The following is a 19,700-nucleotide window of genomic DNA, read 5'->3' as shown; positions in this document are numbered from 1 at the left end:
GGAATTCAAACCACCGAGCCGGATTACCAACAGGTGACTGTCTCTCACCAAAAGAGGACGGCAGTCCACGAGGCTGACGAAGCCGGGCCGATAATCACTCTGTATATCTCCTATATTTTCTACATTCCCCAGACCAATTGATGGGCCATAGGCTCAGCTTGGCTGATCTGTAGCATGTATTGGAAGGAATATACACCGTCTGTACTATAAGATAAGCAAATATAGGATAGAGGATTGTGGAGGAAATGGCTAGATATCATCATACTTCCCCTTCCTCCTCCTTCCTTTCCCTCTCCAGTTCCAGTATCTCGAATACGAGCTCCGTTGCCAATACCTACTAGGCTTTCTAGATTCACGTCATATAGTAGAGATCAGTACCTACTTAGTATTGCGCTAGGAAAAAGGTCCGAGTGAGCTTCCCATGTGAGTGAGGAGAAAGACCTCATAAACTCGCTTCTTTACCAGTGGAAGGATGATGAGTGACAATAGCGTGCTCGCAGCCTAATCGAGCGTTAGAGATGTCTCTGGGAAATACAGCAAAACGATTAGGTTGTATAGGTACCCATACTAGCGGCTTGGAGGATCCAACCAGGAAATCTCCCTCAAATAGAAAGCAGGATCTTGTGGGGCTTTGCCTGGCCTATCTTCGCGTATATTATCGCTAATTTAGGATGTCCTCCCCTCCTTTCCTTACGCTTTAATAGATGGTTGGTGGCATCGTCCTTACTATCAGATGGAACCTGAGTTGGGGTATCGGGAAAAGTTTTGATAGGCGTTTTTATTTATGGTTATCATGAATGAATATATCAGCCGTAGAGGACAGATTTTGGGTCTTCAGAGCGAAGATTCATGCCTGTATCCCGATACAATAACCCAGCTACATAGATCCTTCTCCACCTCTTACCCGTTAAGAGAAGGCAGGATCTTGTAGGATTGTCTCTTCTTCCTGTGGTATACAAAATCGAGGCCGCCAAATGGACGAAGAAAGAAACAGTCAAGCTAGCACAGAAGCTTACAGCGATGGAGGAACACCGAGTATTATCTCTACGCGCTAATGGAAGAGCGATGATACGATTCCATTTTTCCTGCCAATATTCATGCTCAGTGCATACCTAATACTACAGCCATTTTATTCAGTTAACAACAACATATAAATCAATCCTCGCCCATAAAAGCTATTATGAACACGCTCAATTCCTTACACCATATCCTGTTCATCCAGACATGATTTCAGAGGAAATTGACCCGAAACCGATTCACCTCAGCGACACGGGTAGACTAAATACCTATTATGAACAGGTGTTTAAAGGACTTCGGGAAGATACTCAAGAATCTCTTCTCAAGAGGTTGGGGCTTCCAGTTTTCGATTCGCAATCTAGTCATGGTCAGGTCATATTCTCTGATACGATTTATTTTCCGACTGACGATATATAGAAGGCAGTAAAGAGTTGCCCCAGAGGCTACGTGGACTGCTGCGCAAGAGGGGCTGTGCCGTTTTTCATAACGCAGTGAAAGAAGTAAAGCCCTCTTCAGACGAATCAAAACGTCTCAGGGAGATGCTCCAGACCAGGGCAAGGGAAGAGGAATATGAAGAAGGAAAATCCGGTTTGTTCAATCTCCAACTTGATATGTATACTGATATATTAATTTTTGATAAAGAGTCAATTAACTTGAAGAAGTCGTCGGTTGCTCGAAAAGGGTTCTTCTCTCCCGAAGTCCCCATTCTCCCCTCGGGTAAAGGCAAGCCTACTGCTACGAGATAGTGATTAAGCAATGTGTGTGATTCACTAATAGTCATATGCTAGTGTGCAAGGAGTTAGATACAACTCTGATAGATGATATGTCTACCGGCTAAGCCCTTCATCAAGAATAGGTAATATATGTAGAAAAAGGAGTAATCTTTCGTATTTATTTTACCGGGACAATATTGTAAAGCCTTCTTTGAATATTATCTCCTTGCCTAGTCAACAGGGATCATCCTACTCTGGTAGTTCTCTCATAGATAGTCTCTTCTAGCAATAGCGACCATCCAGACGTGCAGAAAAGACGAAATGATAGCGTTAGTCTCCTTGTACCATAGTTAAGAGTTATCAGAGAGATGACTACTAACCGTTTTTAACATGGAGACAAACGATCACCAATCATTCAGTGTCCCGGTGTTCAAGAGTAGTATCCCCATCACGTCAGTGTGCACCTTCATGCATACTAAGTCCTCGTTCCTATACGGATACTAGTAATGATAATTAGCGTAGTTCCGCCCCATTAGTTAAACCTTCTATGAGTGATGATACCATCATACTTCCGGACTCTTATGCCACAATAGATAATGCCGATCAAGATAGCATGTGATCAAACTATTCTAGATGCTAATACGAGTCACATATCAAGAAGAGTCTTCCAGATATATTTTTGCATCAATTTATAAATAGCTCGACGCCCCCCCGGATATCTGCTACTATCATTACGATCAAGCACAGCACTCAGCCATTTACCTCTGCATACTGCTTTATCCTATAGCGCAGAACCCAATTTGATATGGGTGAGTATTTTACAGAAACTCTGACAGGTTCTAGAAATAACTAAGATATTATCAGATTTCTCGAATCTTGACGACTGGGTTCCGGAATGTCTTTTTCAAGACTGGAAGAAGCTCCATGGTGATGCAGATCTTGAAAAGACACGCAAGGAGTTGGAGACAGCAGTACCAGAGCTTCACAAAAAACTTGATGAGGGCATGGACTGTGACAAAATACCCATTGAGCTGCGCAAAAAAGTTTCAAACAAGCAATTTTTGAGATCACATCTTTGCATGTTCATTCATCTGTCTCTCATGATAGGCCGAGGTGTCGACCCAGCTCGGCTTTTCAAGTATATGTATGACCAATGCAGCGAAGAAGACAAATCCACGTTACTGGTGATCGAACGTATTGAGCTGGCGGAATGTCAGGAGCTCAACGGGGAGCATATGATTCGCCTTCAGTGCAAGCATCGTGGATCTAGTATCAAGACCACTGGCCCACTTGAAATCCTCAGTCGACTTGTTTAAAGTGATCCAAAGATACCTCAATAGTCATTTCTCCAGGGTCATTGTCGAATGGGAACGAGATATTCTGTAAATATAACAGAAAGCCGAAGAATTTGTACGTAATTTGGATCAAACATGACTTGGTTTCCTGGGCATGACACCGGGTGCCTAAAAGCAATTGTGAGGTGTCTGTTTCCTGATGAATAGTGATTAACAACATTGCGGTCGTCCTGAATTATGAAATTACCGTAAAGCATACTTCAGTCGTATATTGCGGGTATCACAGATATCCCATAAAGTAACAGGAAGCCGAGGTCATCAGTCGTTTCCTCTAACGAGCTTCTACGTCATCTGGATAAAAAATATTACTTAGCTACCTGCGCATGAACAGAGTTTGCTGCAGATGCGTATGCAACCTCTTTAAGGCCAAATGAGCGACTATGTCCACTGCCAGAGTAGAGGAGCCTTAATCATACCAATCCTAGATGAAGCTTTTATAAATAGCCTGCTTCAAGCCCTACCGTATCGCTTGAAATTGAATTCGTGTTGACTTGTCCTCTGAACTTCGATTACCTAAGCCGAAGATGGAGGAGACCCCACTATCCCCGCGGGACGCTGACGCCCCGTTTGAATGGGATGATCAGGTCGTCATGGCATGCATAGAACGCGACGGGTACTTCTTGGTTAATAGTAAACCAGCGAAAAGAGAAGCCCTAGAATGGCATTTTGCACTTGGAGATACCGCTGATCATCTCTCCCGCTCGAATTTGAGCGAGGTTCGGACTTGTACCGATAATCAAAAAGCGTGGGAGCAACTTATCGAGGCTGACCTTAATGTAAGTATGACAAATATAAATAAGAATGGCTTCTAACATCGCAAGACAGATAAACGGCCTGATTATCCTGCCCCACTTTCATTCTCCAGCAGAGGTGATCCGGCAGGGGCCAATCATCCACAACTTGGTTGGTCCCCCTGGGCCCACGATTCGAAAAGTGCATCCTGTCCCAACAAGGCATTCGTTATTTGGAGACCTATCACGAGAAGCCTTGGACCAGAGGACGGATTATTCAAAGTCTATCCTGAATCCCACAACATAAGGACCGAAGAGGAGCTGCATCGTAAGAAGATCGACGCTATCTCATTCCCAATCCGGGCTGATCAGTTCCTTGTTGCGCACGGTGGGCTTTGGATACAGCAAGGAGGTACTGGGTCTGGCCTTTTGATGTGGGCGGGATTGTCTACAGAGATCATCGGTCTCCACGTCGACAAACGCAGTTTGGATTTCGTGGCGCTGGCATACGGGGCTGGGAGGTTTCTAGGAGGGATCGTCCATTCGGTACGACGGAGCAAGAAGCCGTAATTTTGGACGATCCACTCCTAGAGAGAAACACGAAGCCCGTTAGCTCCTCAATCTCAGCGAATACTTTCCTCGATCAGGCGTCACACACTCTTGAAAAGACCGAAGCATTCCTGAAAGGTCTAAGCGATCCGACTAGCTTGATTCTGAATTCTGAATACGGTATGCATCCCAGGATTGCATACGCTAATGTGCGCGTGCAAGATCGTGAAGGGCACTCGACAGATCCAGAACTTGAAAGGTACTTCCTTTCGGCACTTACAATACGGTCTCTTCTTAGGCGTTTGCGAGAGACGCCTGGAGAGACAAATCCCGGTTTCACACGCAAGGAAGGGCTACCGGATGAGACTCTCGTGAAACATGCCATTCTAACTGGCCGCAAAATGTATTTTGTGGAAACCGAGAAGAGCGAGCCAGGCCTTTGGCTCGCGCTTATGTCCGTGCTACCAAAGCTCCAACATATGCCTATCTGGCAGGTAAAATTAATCCCAGACCTGCTAAATGAGCAACCAAGGATTCTAGACGCTGGGAAAAGGTGGTCTCGGTACATGTCACAGTCTAGCCAGTTATACGAGATTTGGGTGCGCGAATTACTACAGGGTAGCAACCCCACCTGACTCGGGCATTAGCTCCGTTATCTCAAATGGGTCTTTCGTCAAGTGGGTCTTTCGTCAAGTGGGTCTCAGTACGCTCCATCTCGTCCCGACCAATACTTGGAAGCTAATATCATGCGGAATGGCTAGTCTAGGATCAAGCCACCCCCTTTTCCAGTCAGCGTTCAAGCAGCCTACGGGGGATACTGAGCACTGCAACAGAGAATGTATATAATCAATAACAATCGGAAGACATGGTCTCTATCATACGTTTGCTGTACTAGTATAGATACTACTGGAGCTTGTGTGGCCGCTAGGTAGTGTGGCTGCTAGGTAGTGTGTCTTGCCAAGAAAGCCCTTATCAGCCTGGGCTAGGCTCTTCCTACCTTTCAGGAAATAGATGAGAGGCTGACGCGGTCATATTCCCGGCATTCGAGCCTAGGCCCGACCAGTCAGATTGTGGGCTCTTGCCCGAAATAATACTAGTTAGGGATATGATCCCCGGTGATATCGCCCAAATACCACTGTGGCCAGTAGTGTCAAAGCTCCCCAGGTTCAGCCAGTGAATGTGCGTGCATTGCCATCGATGTCCGGCCCATCACTTATTCACGCCGCTTAGGACAGTCTGAATCTTTCAATAGGCTTTAGACAGACAGTTTAACTGGGTTGCACGCCATGTGTGTGATATACAAAAAATACCAGGGCTCATCGGGTATTGACGTAGCACTATGAGTATCCTTTCGATGGAATAGTCGCCAATATACGTCAGACTCGACGTCCACAAATGAGAGGTATCCAGCCCGAATCCAACGATCCGATCCACCCGGTGCTCTACGGCCCCGGGCCCTCCGTGGCCAAACCTTGTTCTAGCATTTCCTTGGTCCGGATGGAATAGCTGCGGGACAGGCATTAATTAGAACCTTATCAGCACAAATCTCGCCAGTCACTTCGGCAGTCTTCTCCCATGGCCTCCAAGTTTTTCACACTAAAAATATACCCCACCGTGCTCAAATACGGCAGAGATTTTCGGTCCCAGATCGAGTCTTACCAAACAGAAACCTGATCGGTTCTCACAAGTCTCTTTCTCCTGAAATACATTCCAATATAATGGAGGAGCCAGACGTAGAAAGCCGCAAGTCCGCTTTCCTTCACCAGTGGTCACGTATACGGGAAACCTTATCAGAGGGCCAACGACAGAAGCTGGAAGAATTCGGGCTTGCCACTGATGAAGATATTCGAAGTCAGTCTTCTGCCCTTTCATTACCTCTTCATGAATCTCAAGAGCTACGTGATACGGTTGAATCTGTTTTCAAAAAAGGAGCGTATCTTCAAATAGTTGCCCTTCTTACTGTGGAAGCCAGTCAGAAAGTTCTACTTCGACTCCCCTTTGCCACCTTCGTACGGTCCGCAATACACAATACTCCGTGCGTGTCGATTTATGACCTCTACAAGGAGCCTTGCGAGCAGTTTCATTCCAAGGGGGAAACGAATCAGCAGTTACATGCGAAATTCCTTGAAGTATTACAGCCTTACAGGCCCGATCCGTTTCTCTCGACTGCGCTCGAGAGCCCCCCCATACATCGCTAAAGGGAAAATGCAGAGACAGGCAAAGCATCTTGTCATTGAAGGGCTTCAAAAGTCGCTTTGGAAAATCCAATCAGGCGATGAGCTTGTCAAGCTGTTGGGTATCTTTGAAGCAGGATTTGATTGGATGATTACAAACTACGAGTTGTCGGGACTATTAGACGTCAATACGGCTCTGCTCCAGTTAGGACACTCTCGAAGGAAAAATATAAAGTCGCCGATTCTCCACGAGTGTTCCATGAAACATTGCCTGGGCGTCCCATGTACCGACCATGAAATCCATATGCAGCAGAGCCATTGGAACAGTGTCAGGTGAGTCACACGTGGTCTCTCTAGGCGATCCCTTGATGAGACACCAAGTTTACCAAAGAACAGTCGAAGAGAAGAAACATATCGAGACGAGAACCACACATGTTCGGCCGGTATATACGATGACGGTCAGAGGAACATGAGGATCTCAAATCCAGATACCGATGAAACGACTGATAGTTATGTTGTGATCATGGGAGATACGGGTGGCGAGAAGATACAAGGTACAATCCACGATGCGGCAAGTCAAGCTATCGGAAAGTATAAAAGAGATCACCCAGAGAAATATGGTACGCAACCATCAAGTCGACAGCAACCCCACAAGAATACACCATCATTCTCTCCGGAGTATTCTTTGGCATGCCCTTCCCGTGTTGCTTGGGATCCTTGAACTACAAAAACCGCGCTCGGTAGCGGCAACCTGAAGCTTTTCCATGTCCAGCGTTTATCATTCATAGTCAAAGAGTCTCGGGTTCGGCCGTTGAAAAATGATCTCCAGAAGCAATGAATCTCAAAAAGTAGTTTGCGTCTTTTTAGCCGTTCCAAATCCTAGTCGAGTCTTTTGATTGCTTGGCTTCAATACGTAGTTCTCATTCAGTCAGCTTTGCCGTGCTTGGAGCCCGGTATGAAGCTGAAACATTACTTACGGGCTTTCCCCCCTTCACCCCTTCACCTTGTTAGCCCCTTTTTCTTTCTTACCCGGTGCGACCCCTTACTTAAGCAAGCCAAGATTCTAATGACTTCATCGGCCATAACGCCACCACCAATGGCTTTTTACCTACCTTGTAATGCACAAAAATATGCCAATCAAAGATGTGGTATCGGAAGCGGCATATAAATGAGAGGCACGCTAATAGAAGGCCATGTCGATTTTATTGGAACTGCCAGGCTCGCATGCACACATCTCCTGATCGAGGCATATATAGATCCATCAGATCCGTCGGTCCCAAGAAACCTCGCTCTCACCAAACGAGTTGCGCTTTTACTGGTCAAACATTTTACTTCCTAGATCATGGACTGCCTTGCCAGCCTAATTCCGCTTCGGATTAGACAATGGATCTCATTGATTTCCGGCGGCGTGCAAAAGCAGGAGGTGAGTAGCATATTTACCCCCCTATATCGTATACTGTACTGAATCTAACCAGTCTATAATATTCATGGACGCGGAACGGGGGCCCGATGACCTGGTGGTAACATTCCTCCGAAACCGACTCTACGACCGTTGCTCTTGGAGCGAGTACAAATCGATTGGACCGGAAGCGACAGCTGCAGTCGTTCAGGCTGGATGGAGCTGCAGTGAATTAGACCGGGAAGTAACATCCCTTCACGAGGGAATATTTGACGAGAGAAGCTTGAATCGACTTCGACAGCAAGCAAGAAACAAACACCACCGTATTTCCTACGGTAACCCTGCCGATCACTCCAGCGTGTTTGAATGGGCCGAAAGATAACTTGGAAGGACCCGTTGGCTTTGATGTATTCGCGTTGTACATTAGCTCGATTGTGGCTAGTCATGGGCATGAGATACGGTCTAGGCCTGGATTGACCTCCCGCCTAACGCCGTTGGGAAGCTACGGCTGCAGTCCACGCATTCCACTCTAAACTTCCCGAGAGGAGCAATACGAGTAAATTTCACGGGATTTCCAAATTCGAAGTTACCGGCCTAAGGCCACGTTCTAGGCCATGTAAAATTGACGTGGGCGAGCGGCTGCTGCGGCCATGTTCAAGCGGACCTCGTTTATGAGCCGTCTTATGCTTTCTTTTCTTCCCTGACCTACTAGTACTAGTTGCAGATGTGTAATAAATAACGGGTCCTAGCAATTCCATAATGACTTGTACTCAAGGAGAAGGCAGTGCTTAATACTCCACTGACCCTTAAAAGGACCTGCAACAGCATCGTGCTTACCATGGCGCCTTTATCCTATCCAGACTACCCCTATAACGGGCCTCAAACTGAGTGGACATTCTTAGGGCTCTATAACGCCGCAACTGCGACTTTTATGCAGTATTACCCGTACATACTAGCCCGCTGTTACCTTATCCAGATTTTGGCTCTTTTGAGTCACAGCTTTTGGGTACGGGAACAAGGTACTTCTATTTACGACATCTCCCTAAGGCAGTGATGACTTTTCTGAGTGTTACTTATGTTATACGACATAGCGGAAACGATATCGGCATACGGCTATGCTGTTCAAGAGATAGGGGCTGGTGTAGAATGCATTGGTAGCCAGCTGAAATCCTGGGTCGTTCCCTTACCTGAGACGGATGAGCCGGAATTAATTTTGTCGTTCTAGCCCGGCAGTATGGGCGCCGATGAAGATAGGCGATCCTGTATCCGGCAGTCCAAGGGACGGTCAAAATGTGTGCAGAAAGAACCTGGAAAGTGCGGAGTGGTTCAATGTAATTATGGCGGATACACCGCTTGTTTATCTTGCTTAGGTATATGCAGATCCCTTTGCGGCTTGGCCTAGGGCCTAGTATGTTGAGTACCGGTGATTAGATACCATACCGGGTCTAGGGGGGTTCCAGGCCTTCAATCTGTGGTCATCTTAGTTGATCCAGTACAGACAGGGGGTGGACCCGTTGTACCCTCGTATTCGGCTTATAAGGGATCGTTTTTTTTCTTTCTTTTGCATTATGGCCCACCATTATTAATATTATTAGTACTAGCTGCATACGCAAGAAGTAAAAGTTCAGAGCCTTAGAACGAGATCATACGAAACCTGAATATAGGATCATTTTATATTTGGATTAAATTACCATAAAATACTAGTACTGCGTGTCTATACTTTCAGGTTGACATGTTCGGTGCCCAGGTATGCAGGCCAGCAGTGTTATAAACCCTGAAAGGTCTCCTTGTCAACACACTGAAAAATATTCTCTCCTTCAACCTACTGAAAAATCTTCTTCTTATCGGAATGGATAAATCCGAGTGGGGTCTCCCCCCCAATCCAAAGTGCGATGTTCTCCGCATCAAGGGCAGGGTCCGAGACCGAGACCCTGAAGCTTCAGTCCACCGAAGAACCCTCCGCACTCGGCTAGAAGAGGCTTTACCTGACACCATCCTCAAGTGTAAAGCCACTATTAAACGAGATTCCGGTTTTAGAACCCAGGTTTGGAATGCCTGTACGCTCGGCCCGGATGAACATAGATTTGATCTCCAAGTTACCTGCGGTATCGTTGATGATTCCTTCCTTATCTTCGTTTAAATATACTGACGCCTATTCAGATGGCATCTTCATGTTCACCGTCGATTCCGGTATCTATAAGTTTGGGCTACTAGTTCCGCTCTCAAAAATCTCAGACAGCCTTAAGAACCGGGCTCGAAAGCCATGGTACACTGCGTTCGAATTAGCCGAAATTTTATCACAGGGACAAGGTCTTGCACCTCTGATACATCTGAAAAAGGTGATATTAGAGATGAAGTTATACCGTGAAGACATAATAGAACAGAAGAACCTCAATGCTCTTGCCCTCCTTTACCGTACGAGGGTCGGTTACCCCTTTGGCGATAAAACCAAGGAGTGTATTCTTCAGAAAATTGAGGGAGATGAGTCCGTGCATGGTCTTTATCATTTGTTTGTTGGAGAAGATGACAAAGCTCCTCTATGGGAATACAAAGGGAGGCATGACGAGCTTCGTCACAGGCTGAAGTATCCAATTTTGCAGGCAAAGATGCTTCTTTTGTATTCTAAAAATCCTCTTGGTTTGAATGATTCTGATGTTAAATCCCCAGACGAATAAAAGCCATGTTCATTATTCCACCATCATACCTTTGGTATTGATCGGTCGCTCTCAGAAGACTGCTTCCAAAATTCTTTCCGCTTTTCCTGGAGTTTCCCTCATAGGCTTGGCTTTATACGTAGGTAGGAAAGGAGACTGAACCATCTATACTGTCCCGCTCTACAGCACGCCATAGCGTCAAACATGGTACCGAGATTCTATACTGTTCGGATCTTATGGCAGAGTCGGCTTTTTATATTACAGTACTTGGTATATTCTTATCAGGAGCTAGAACGTAACCCCAGTGGGTGCGATTCAATGAATATTATACATTATGGTTTAACCAGTGGTATGAGAGTGTCGACATCGATTTGCTGCGACTTGTTGGTGAGCGTTGACCGTGGCATACGATGTGCCTGAATCGCTGGTAATCCGCACTGAATCTCCTTTGGAACCAGCGCGAAAGCTGTCCTGACCCCTGGGTGGCCATTTAGGGCTAGAACTTGGAACTTAAAAGCCGGGTCTAACATAGACCCGTATCTAGTAGGCCGGAAGCCTCGGACTTTGCAGGGGACATAGGAGTGGAGGCGCTGATCGTACGGGGTAGTACTAGCTGAAACGTTGACCTTTCCAGGGGACGTAGGGGGTGGAGGCGCTGATCGTACAATTTCAAGTCCATTAATTGTGGGGCGATGGGTCAGGCATAGTATAGGAAACCTATAGTAATAGCTCCGGGTCTCGACTTCCTGGAGCCTAGGACTCGGATGCTTTATCATAAGGACCTGTGCGCCTTTCGCAATACTTAGGGATCACATCATCCATCTGTTGTCTCACAACGGAATGACTCTCTAATATACTCAATATGGGAATTCCACTGCCATATCCAGGTTCTTTCGCTCGTTCAGAGGTTCAATCTCCCCCGCATCAAGAGCCTTGGAGCGATAATAGCCAGGGAACAGCATCGCCACAATCTAATGAACCTCCTGTGAAGGAGACTTCAGCTCAGCCAATCGAAGCTTGCAAATTTGAAGAACCGCGGCTACAGAGATTGTTCGATGTTAAGTGCTCCGGTCCAGAATCGACAGGTTAGTCCCCTCATGATCCCTACATGGTCCTTGGAGCTGCTCTTTGACATTTTTTGGCAGACCCCCCCCCCTTCTGAAGATACACCAAAGTTTACTATCGCGATGACAACAACAATAACATCCGACGCTCTAGATTCGAAGATCGGAAGGCCATATTCCTCGACTATAGGAACGGATCGCCCTGTCCCAGCTCAGCTTTTATATCCCTCGGAGATGGGCTTTCACGGTATCCGAATAGCCAATCGAGAAAAGAATATCGGTCATCATAAGAACGATTCCGGTCACGATTCGAGAAACCAATACTAGCTATTGTGGTTCAGGAAGAAATCTTGGGACTAAGGGCGCATCTTAAGTTCTGGTAGCGAGGGAAATCCAATGAGACTTGTCTGGCTCTGTCTTACAAATGTAGTATATTCGCTCGTAGGCTATTCTGTATCTGATATAAATATAAAACTGTAGAAGGTTCGGGAATAGAAACAGAAATTGCAGCTGGGAGACGATTGTAAGCGGCTCATAGCCGCCTTCAATGCCAGTACCGCTACTATGCCTTACACAGCCCCCTCCAGAATCAGGCTGCTGGGTATTAATTCCAGGTTACCCAGATCAGAAACCTGACAGGCTATAGTGGAGCTTTAGGCACGTCGTGGTATTACAAGGCGGTAAATTAGAGGCTGCAAGGGCATACTAGTACATTACCGTCTTTTTTAAGAAAAAGAAAATAACCATGGGCTTCAGGCTATTGGCTTCTTCGGCCTGTGATGTGGTGGCTTAGCTCCTATTTCCTATCGCCTACCCTATAATCGATCGACAATTGGAATCCGGGCTTTATTATTCAGAGAAGGCCCTCTTAGGTGGCATTTCTTGATCCAGAGACCTCATACAGGACTTTTTCCCCAGCCTTCATCCGTTCACATTCCACCCAGCAATCGACCCTCGTCAATCTTTCACCAAGCATGGTCGTAATTCCGTCCTCTCTCCTTCTCGCTTCTACAAGAAATGCTTATCAGCAACAAAACGAGAAGACCACGATGAAGCATTTAAGCGGAGATATAATAGCTTTCACACTAGGTGCCTCTCCTGGCCTACTTGGCTTTGTCACGGTCGTCTTCGTTATATATCTACTCCAAAGGGGAAGGGGTATCCAATCACAGCAACCCCCCATCGAGAACAGAAACGATCGTTGGCTATCGCTAGCCATTCTCCTCCTTTACATCGGTGACGGGATCGCTTTTATCATGGACAATCTGATAAGTTCGGTCGAAAATTGGCCCTATAGGAAGATTACTGCGGTATGTAACTCTGATAATAGCTGTCTCTGCTATAAATAGCTGCTGATTGAGAAATTAGGTCTATCTATGCACCTCTTTCTTCATACACTTCTTCAACCATATAAACCGGATGAATGACAATCGAGCCTTTTCCCTCTATTTCTATCTTCTTCAGCATGCTTACAGAGATAGCAATCCTCATATCACGACTCTGCTTAAAAGTCTCTCTGTCTCCAGTCACAGGCCTAGGTTTTGAAGTCACGTCAAATGCGCTTCGTGCTGCGTGCTTCAGTGGCATGTCACTGCTACATTTTCGCTTATTAGGTCCAAAATATCTTGACACACGGGAGGTCGGGGAGCAGACATCTGTCATAAACCAAGAAAGAGAATCCGAGCATGGCCGGGAAGCCTGGGAGCAGACACCTCTCATAAACCAAGAAAGAGAATCCCAGCCTGACCGGGAAGCCGGGGGGCAGACACCTCTCATAAACCAAGAAAGAGAATCCGAGCATGACCAGGCATTGTCTCTCCGGGACTATGCTATATTATTGCCATTCCTCTGGCCCTCAGAATTTCGTATCAAGATGGCAGCGGCCATAAGCGTCTCACTCGCCTTATTGGACCGCGCACTATCACTTACAATCCCTCTCAGCCTTGGGGCGATTATCAACGCAATTCAGGATGGTCAAGTACCATGGAGAGAGACTCTACAATATGGAACGCTCCTTTTAATTCAGCCAAACCTCTATGTACTGCGCAACTACTTATGGGGGGAGTTCAAAAAGAGCTGTCAACGTGATCTTGCAACGCAATCTTTTCAACACACCATGAACCTAGATGCCGTGTACCATTTAAGTACAAATCCGTCGACCACTGTCTCTGACATTACGAGCTCGTCATCGGTAACTACGTTCCTGGATCAGTTCGCATTTAACGTCATTCCAACTGCCGTATCACTTGCCGGATCTTTGGTATATCTCTCGGTCCACTACGATATCTATTACGCGTTCGTTGTTGCTTATGGGGCTATCTGCTACCTATTGGTCACATTTGCGCTCACGAAAAAGGTTGAAAAGTCTCAAAGAAGAACGATGGATGATTGGCGGAAGAACAATGAATCCCTGTAAGTGTACAACCACAGTATCATGGTGTGTCTAACAGTGAAATTAGGAATGACCCAATTCATTCTTGGTTGACAGTTACCTATCTTGGAGACCTCCTTTCTCACATCATTCGATATGATCGCTCCTTGAAAAGCCTCCACGACAGTGAAATTAGAAGTTCATGGGCATCTAGCCAATTAAACTTTGCCCAGGGACTAATAATGACGCTGTGGACATTATGCACTGTGCTCTTTGCTGGAAGACAAGTCATAATGGGCGGACGACCTCTGGGTGGTTTTACATCTATGGTGTTCTTCCTCCAAACGCTCAAGAGCCCGATCGAACAAATTTTTAGCATATTATTTGTGTCAACTCAGTCCAATCTGATCCATCTCGAGCGCTTGGTGAGGAATCTTCATAGAAAGCCAGAGGTGATTGACAAAGATGACGCGCTGTCTCTATCAGAGTGTACGGGCAAACTGTCACTTAAGAATGTCTATTTCTTGGGTGGTTCTGACCGTGAACTGTTACATGACATTAGCTTCCGTTGTGGGCCGGGTACCATCACTGCAATCGTCGGAGAATCAGGGAGGTGGTAAATCGACATTGCTTCGTCTTATCTTCCGCCTCTATGACGTTACTAGAGGAAGCATCTCTGTTGACGGGCACAATATTACCGATTTAACTTGCGAATCTCTCCGGAGTCATATTGGCATTATGTCCGGACGGTCAACTATTTCAAACGGCTCAGTGATAGAGAATCTCCGACGTGCAAAACCAGGGGCTACCAAAGAAGAGATCATCGACGCATGCAAGCGTGCTAGTCTTCATGAATGTATCATGAAGTTCTCAGAGCAGTACGAAGCACTCCTAGGGAAAGAAGGCCATCGCCTGAGCGATGGGGAAGCCCAGCGGCTCGAGATCGCCCGTCTGCTACTAAAGAGCCCTAGTATTCTCTTACTGGACGAGCCCACATCGGCTCTAGATGCGATCGCAGAGCAAAATGTCGTTACGTCACTGAAACAAACCAACGCCACAATAGTTATGACTGCTCATAGATTGAGTACGATCAAGAAGGCTGATCAAATTCTGGTCATGTATAAGGGAGAGATCAGCGAATGTGGGACGCATCAGCAACTCTTCGAAAAGAATGGCTACTATACTAGGCTCTGCGAAGCACAGACTGGTTGACAATTCCATCGGACACGAGAGCGGAGTAGTAATAGTTGATCAAAGCTAGCTGGGATTCAACTGGTAAAGGTGTCAATAATCAGTAAGAAAACCATCGCAAAGCAGAAAAGGTGCCTAGAGGCGGCTAAGATTTCAGGACAGAACTAGGAGGCTACCGCTTCGCTATGAATTCCCTTCCGTGCATACAAAGTAGCCTCTGTATAATACCGAATACCGTTTCCTCTGATATCATGTAGAAACCATATTGATAGATTCTGAATTCCCTGCGCACGAAGCGGGAAAGAAAAGGTTCGAAAGGCAGCGAACACTGACAATGGCTCATGTCTCTGAGTCGAGTGGGTGTTCTCGATCCACTGTAAGCTTCCAACCTGTAATTTCGGTACTGTCTGGTAAATTTATAGTGCGCTGGGCCATTCAGCTGGCTCCACTCTATCTCCGTATGTGAGCCATTCAGAAAACAGAAGTACCCGTAATCCTTGTCGTCCTATTAGCGCAAAGCTGGGATTAACTTGCTTCTCTACAAAAGGGGGAACTCGCCTTTATCTTGCTAAGAGAGACCAGCCTTTATTTTCCTCAGCTTATTCCTGCCACTTTCTTCATGGATATTGCCAAATTACTGGATCCGGTCTCTGATCGCTCAGAAGGCCAGACAGTGTTAAGTCGACACAACGATGATCCGCCTCCTACCCATATAGATTCGCCGGGCCTTTCGCGAGCCTGTCAGAGTCCGATTCAAATTCCGCCCCTGCAACCTGTCGAGTTTATGAATATTTCTGGATCCCCACCACCCGAAATTCGGAGTCAATATTCCAGCTTAGAGGGTCAGGAAGCTTTAAGTCAACAGGAACGTGATCTGGCTCCTACCTCTACAGATTCACCGTTCCCTCCTCGAGCCTCTAGATCCCAAAGCCCAAACCCGCCGTCTCCTGTCCCCATTAAGAAGAGACTTCTCTACGCGAAGGAAATGACTGCTAAAAGTACTTGAAATCACGTGATGACATAGAACGGCACCAAGCTTTTCACAAAGATAAACGTCATATATGCCCAATAATCGGCTGTCCAGGGGCTTTCCGTCAAAATTGCCATCGGAGAAGACACATCGAACGGCAACATCCAGAAATGGGGTCTTTTCTATGCGAGGAAGTTGACTGCAAAAAAGACTTGAAATCACCTGATGACCTGGAAGTACACAAACGCATGCACCAAGAGAAGAGAGATTATATGTGCGATGAACTCCGCTGTCCTTGGGCTTTTTTTAAAGAATACCAATTGTCAACGCACCGCCAAAGGTTCCATCCAGTCGAGGGCCCTTTTGGATGCACTAGATGCGGAAAGAAATTTGAAACAGATCATCAATCGAATGTGCATAAACGTATGCACAAAGAGATGAGAGTTCATATATGCCCTGAAACCTGCTGTCCAAGGGCTTTCCGTACAAAGTACGCTCTGGAAGTGCACTGCAATAGAATGCATTCAGACAAGGAGACCTCTCTATGCGATAAATAAAGCTAAGGAAGGGCTTCGAGATCATCCGATGACCTAGAACACAGGAAAAAAAGATCCATGCTGAGAATTCGACTATCCATATGCTTTTAGAAAAAGCTACTCTTACTAGACACTATCTAGCCTGGGTCATAAATAAAAAACCTAGTTTTATTTATAAGCTGTCTTATTCCTTCTTCGACGCACTGTTACTTGATAGACAAAGGCCAATATGAGGGCTAGAATCAGGATGCTATCTCTTTGATATGAATCCCCTTTCTGCGCATATAAGCAGCCTTTGTACAATATCGAATGCCATCCTCTCTGATACTGTATTGTCACAGGGATCCGTTCGGAAGCCATTTGCTAACATTTGGAAGTTCCACAGAACTCTTGTGCCGCAACTCCACATGTCTGGCTGCCGAGGTGTAGGCTTGAAACGTGTTAGAAATATCCTACTCAGACGGGACAAGACATACTGCTTCTTCGAATTGAAATCCCATATGCCCCAGCCCATGTTGCGCTTTCTGCATGACTAGATCTCTGTTTTCCTTAACAGGAAGCGAGTCGTAATGACGGATCATTCGGTCCTTTTCATTAATCTCCAGCAGCGTGAAGTGTGAGTTCTGGTGGTTAAGGGGCCGGAAATAGACAAGAGGTTCCTGCCCGCGCTCCCTTCGGGATGAAATATCTTCGGCACATCTTTTGAAAGGATTGTCGGTTTGGTCGATTTGGATTGAGTACCCAAAACTCACCCAACCCGGCCTATCTGTCACACCCATAATAGCGAATATCAACAACGATGTTAGCCATTTACCATTAAGCCTCTGCAGATCCTCGCATGAAATCTCGTTATTGAGAATATAGATAGCATCATCCTGCTCAAACGAAGCCCCTTTAGGTTTAGCAAGAATGCTGACCTTGATGTAACATTCCAAGTCAGCCAGAGCTCTTTCAAGCTTGTCGTTCCAATAGTTCTTCTGGGCAGGCAGGTCGGCCTATCTATAGTTAGAATCGAGAGTCAGATCTATAAAGAGGACGCGATATCTTACATATTCAGTCTCCATCCGCTCCATAGAAACCAGGTCCGCAAAATCCAAGGCCCTACTAGATTTGAGGTCTAAGAAGAATTGCCTTAGATCCGGACAGCCTTGTTCGACGAATGTATATAGCTGTTTCGACAAGGCTTCGAATAATATCATAAACTGATAGTCATTCCTGAAATCGTGGATAAGCTGGTCTAGCTCTTTTGAACTAAGCTTTATATAATCCCTGTTACATGAATTAGTGTCCATACTTCCACTCTTTCTTTCATTACTATACCAGATCTCTGGACTGAACAGGATACCCAGCCCAAGTTCTTTCACCAACTTGGTACTAAGTATCTTCCCCCTAAGAAGTTGTTTCTCAATCCGGCCACGCTGAAGATCCTTTTCGCGCTTAGAGATATATCCTGGTATTGCGGGCTTTTGGATTGCGTCAAGTACACGGCCCGCAGCAGTCCTATCGCTGATAGGTTTCCGTCGCTTCGTAAAAGTCTCATTTCTGGCACGATCTACCTGGTCTTGATGCCACTCATAAGCCCATATGTATTCTAGCATGTTGAGGACTTTCCTTCTTTTCTGAGAAGCAGCACTGGCCTCGATCACACGGACGAACATTGAACCATCGGACCAATGCTGCAGGGCAGGTGATTGTTCATCGTCACGTTTAGCAAGTGAGCGAAGGATCGACTGGTGGAAAGCTGACGGAACTTCTTCCTGAAAGAGTTTTATATGCCAGAGAGACTGTGTAACTTGAAAAGCGAAGTCTTGAAAATTGGATGAAGGTGTCGATGTTTGTGCATTGTGCTCAGCTTCTTTAGCTAGCTTGGTGCTTTCTTCCGCTGATTGAGCTTGAATACTTGGCGTGATATTCTGATCCTCCATATCAGCGTGCTTCCCTGGCTGTGGAGGATAAGCATCGAAGTTGGAGCCATATTGGAGGGATGAAGGTGTTGGTGTTTGTGCAATATGCTCAGCTTGTTTAGCTTGCTTAGTGCTTTCTTCTGCTGGTTGGGCTTCAACACCTGGCATGACACTCTGATCCCTTATATCAGCGTGCTTAGCTGGTTGTTTAGGATGGGCATCGAAGTTGGAGCCACGTCGGGCGGATGTTCGCGAGGTGTAGGGAGGCCGATACGACAGGCCGTCTCGACGGCGCCTTCGCCGCGCTGTAGATCTTCGGGGTAAAGGTCTCTTTGATGGTTCTGTCAAAGCCTCTCGAACAGCGTTTGCTGTATTAGGATCTTTCTGGACGAGCTCACGAGTTATATCCCGGAACTACCATCTGTCAATTCAAAACTACCAGGACGGTGTGATAATGTAGAGCAAATCACAAACCTCAGGGATCTCCTGAATATTATTAACGTTGGAAGAGATCACAAATTGAATGAATTTCTTCAGGAGAGAGATAGCCTGGAGGTTCTCTGGAGGTGCCATCGTGAACCAGACGCTTGGATGGGTTGCATGTCACGGAAAAGACCTCAGGTCGCCAGAGCGGCAGCTTATCGGTTTTTATGGGTTCAGGGCGCCTTGGCAGACAGACCCACATGTTTCAGCCCTGTATGTATGTACTGTGTATTGAATACAACTGTTGGCGTCCCACATCCACTATTTTCTGAGGGGACGCCTTATTCGTCCAACACTTCTCCCCCTGACCTGGACATCCGGAATATATCTATGCATTTCAAGGAATGATTTTCTAAAGAGAGGTAAAAGGCCTACAGTAATTGCTAGAAAGCAGTGGGCAGGTTAATGATCACGGCCAAGGCGTAAAGTGATGAGCTGAGGACTTCCAATTTCGAAAAGAAAAACTTGATCATTGACATGAGACCTGCTCATATCCGCGGGAAACCAAAGACAAATGGCAAGATAAGGAATGACTATATAGAAAACCAAAAATCCATCTCTCCAGGAGAACGCCACAGAGGAGACGAAT

At 46.2% G+C, this 19,700-nt stretch overlaps 7 protein-coding genes across 7 annotated transcripts; 6 read left to right on the top strand and 1 right to left on the bottom strand.

The window, feature by feature from the left end:
- Positions 1–2,535: 2,535 nt before the first annotated feature.
- N7468_000760 (uncharacterized protein) lies at positions 2,536–3,046 on the top strand (the record flags this gene model as incomplete). Its single annotated transcript, XM_058470057.1, has 2 exons — positions 2,536–2,539; positions 2,595–3,046. The coding sequence occupies 2 exons, from the start codon at positions 2,536–2,538 to the stop codon at positions 3,044–3,046; spliced, it is 456 nt and encodes a 151-aa protein (XP_058336088.1).
- Positions 3,047–3,609: 563 nt separating this feature from the next.
- On the top strand, positions 3,610–5,000 carry N7468_000759 (uncharacterized protein; the record flags this gene model as incomplete). The annotated part of the gene is made up of 4 exons (XM_058470056.1): positions 3,610–3,861; positions 3,911–3,988; positions 4,039–4,362; positions 4,464–5,000. 4 exons carry the CDS (start codon positions 3,610–3,612, stop codon positions 4,998–5,000), a joined length of 1,191 nt encoding a protein of 396 aa, XP_058336087.1.
- A 2,881-nt stretch (positions 5,001–7,881) lies between these two features.
- N7468_000758 (uncharacterized protein) lies at positions 7,882–8,320 on the top strand (the record flags this gene model as incomplete). The annotated part of the gene is made up of 2 exons (XM_058470055.1): positions 7,882–7,962; positions 8,015–8,320. 2 exons carry the CDS (start codon positions 7,882–7,884, stop codon positions 8,318–8,320), a joined length of 387 nt encoding a protein of 128 aa, XP_058336086.1.
- Positions 8,321–9,787: 1,467 nt separating this feature from the next.
- On the top strand, positions 9,788–10,613 carry N7468_000757 (uncharacterized protein; the record flags this gene model as incomplete). The annotated part of the gene is made up of 2 exons (XM_058470054.1): positions 9,788–9,995; positions 10,099–10,613. The coding sequence occupies 2 exons, from the start codon at positions 9,788–9,790 to the stop codon at positions 10,611–10,613; spliced, it is 723 nt and encodes a 240-aa protein (XP_058336085.1).
- Positions 10,614–13,772: 3,159 nt separating this feature from the next.
- Positions 13,773–15,239, top strand: N7468_000756 (ABC transporter ATP-binding protein; the record flags this gene model as incomplete). The annotated part of the gene is made up of 3 exons (XM_058470053.1): positions 13,773–14,068; positions 14,116–14,516; positions 14,590–15,239. 3 exons carry the CDS (start codon positions 13,773–13,775, stop codon positions 15,237–15,239), a joined length of 1,347 nt encoding a protein of 448 aa, XP_058336084.1.
- Positions 15,240–15,837: 598 nt separating this feature from the next.
- On the top strand, positions 15,838–16,224 carry N7468_000755 (uncharacterized protein; the record flags this gene model as incomplete). The annotated part of the gene is made up of 1 exon (XM_058470052.1): positions 15,838–16,224. The coding sequence occupies one exon, from the start codon at positions 15,838–15,840 to the stop codon at positions 16,222–16,224; it is 387 nt and encodes a 128-aa protein (XP_058336083.1).
- A 952-nt stretch (positions 16,225–17,176) lies between these two features.
- Positions 17,177–19,201, bottom strand: N7468_000754 (uncharacterized protein; the record flags this gene model as incomplete). The annotated part of the gene is made up of 4 exons (XM_058470051.1): positions 17,177–17,719; positions 17,774–17,993; positions 18,045–19,042; positions 19,103–19,201. 4 exons carry the CDS (start codon positions 19,199–19,201, stop codon positions 17,177–17,179), a joined length of 1,860 nt encoding a protein of 619 aa, XP_058336082.1.
- Between the last annotated feature and the right edge of the window lie 499 nt (positions 19,202–19,700).

Source organism: Penicillium chermesinum, assembly GCF_028974085.1.
Source record: "Penicillium chermesinum strain IBT 19713 chromosome Unknown utg000001l:1.0-1975020.0:1.0-1976611.0, whole genome shotgun sequence".
Taxonomy (NCBI): domain Eukaryota; kingdom Fungi; phylum Ascomycota; class Eurotiomycetes; order Eurotiales; family Aspergillaceae; genus Penicillium; species Penicillium chermesinum.
Note: the sequence above shows the minus strand (reverse complement) of the source record. Positions and strands in the feature narration are given on the sequence as shown.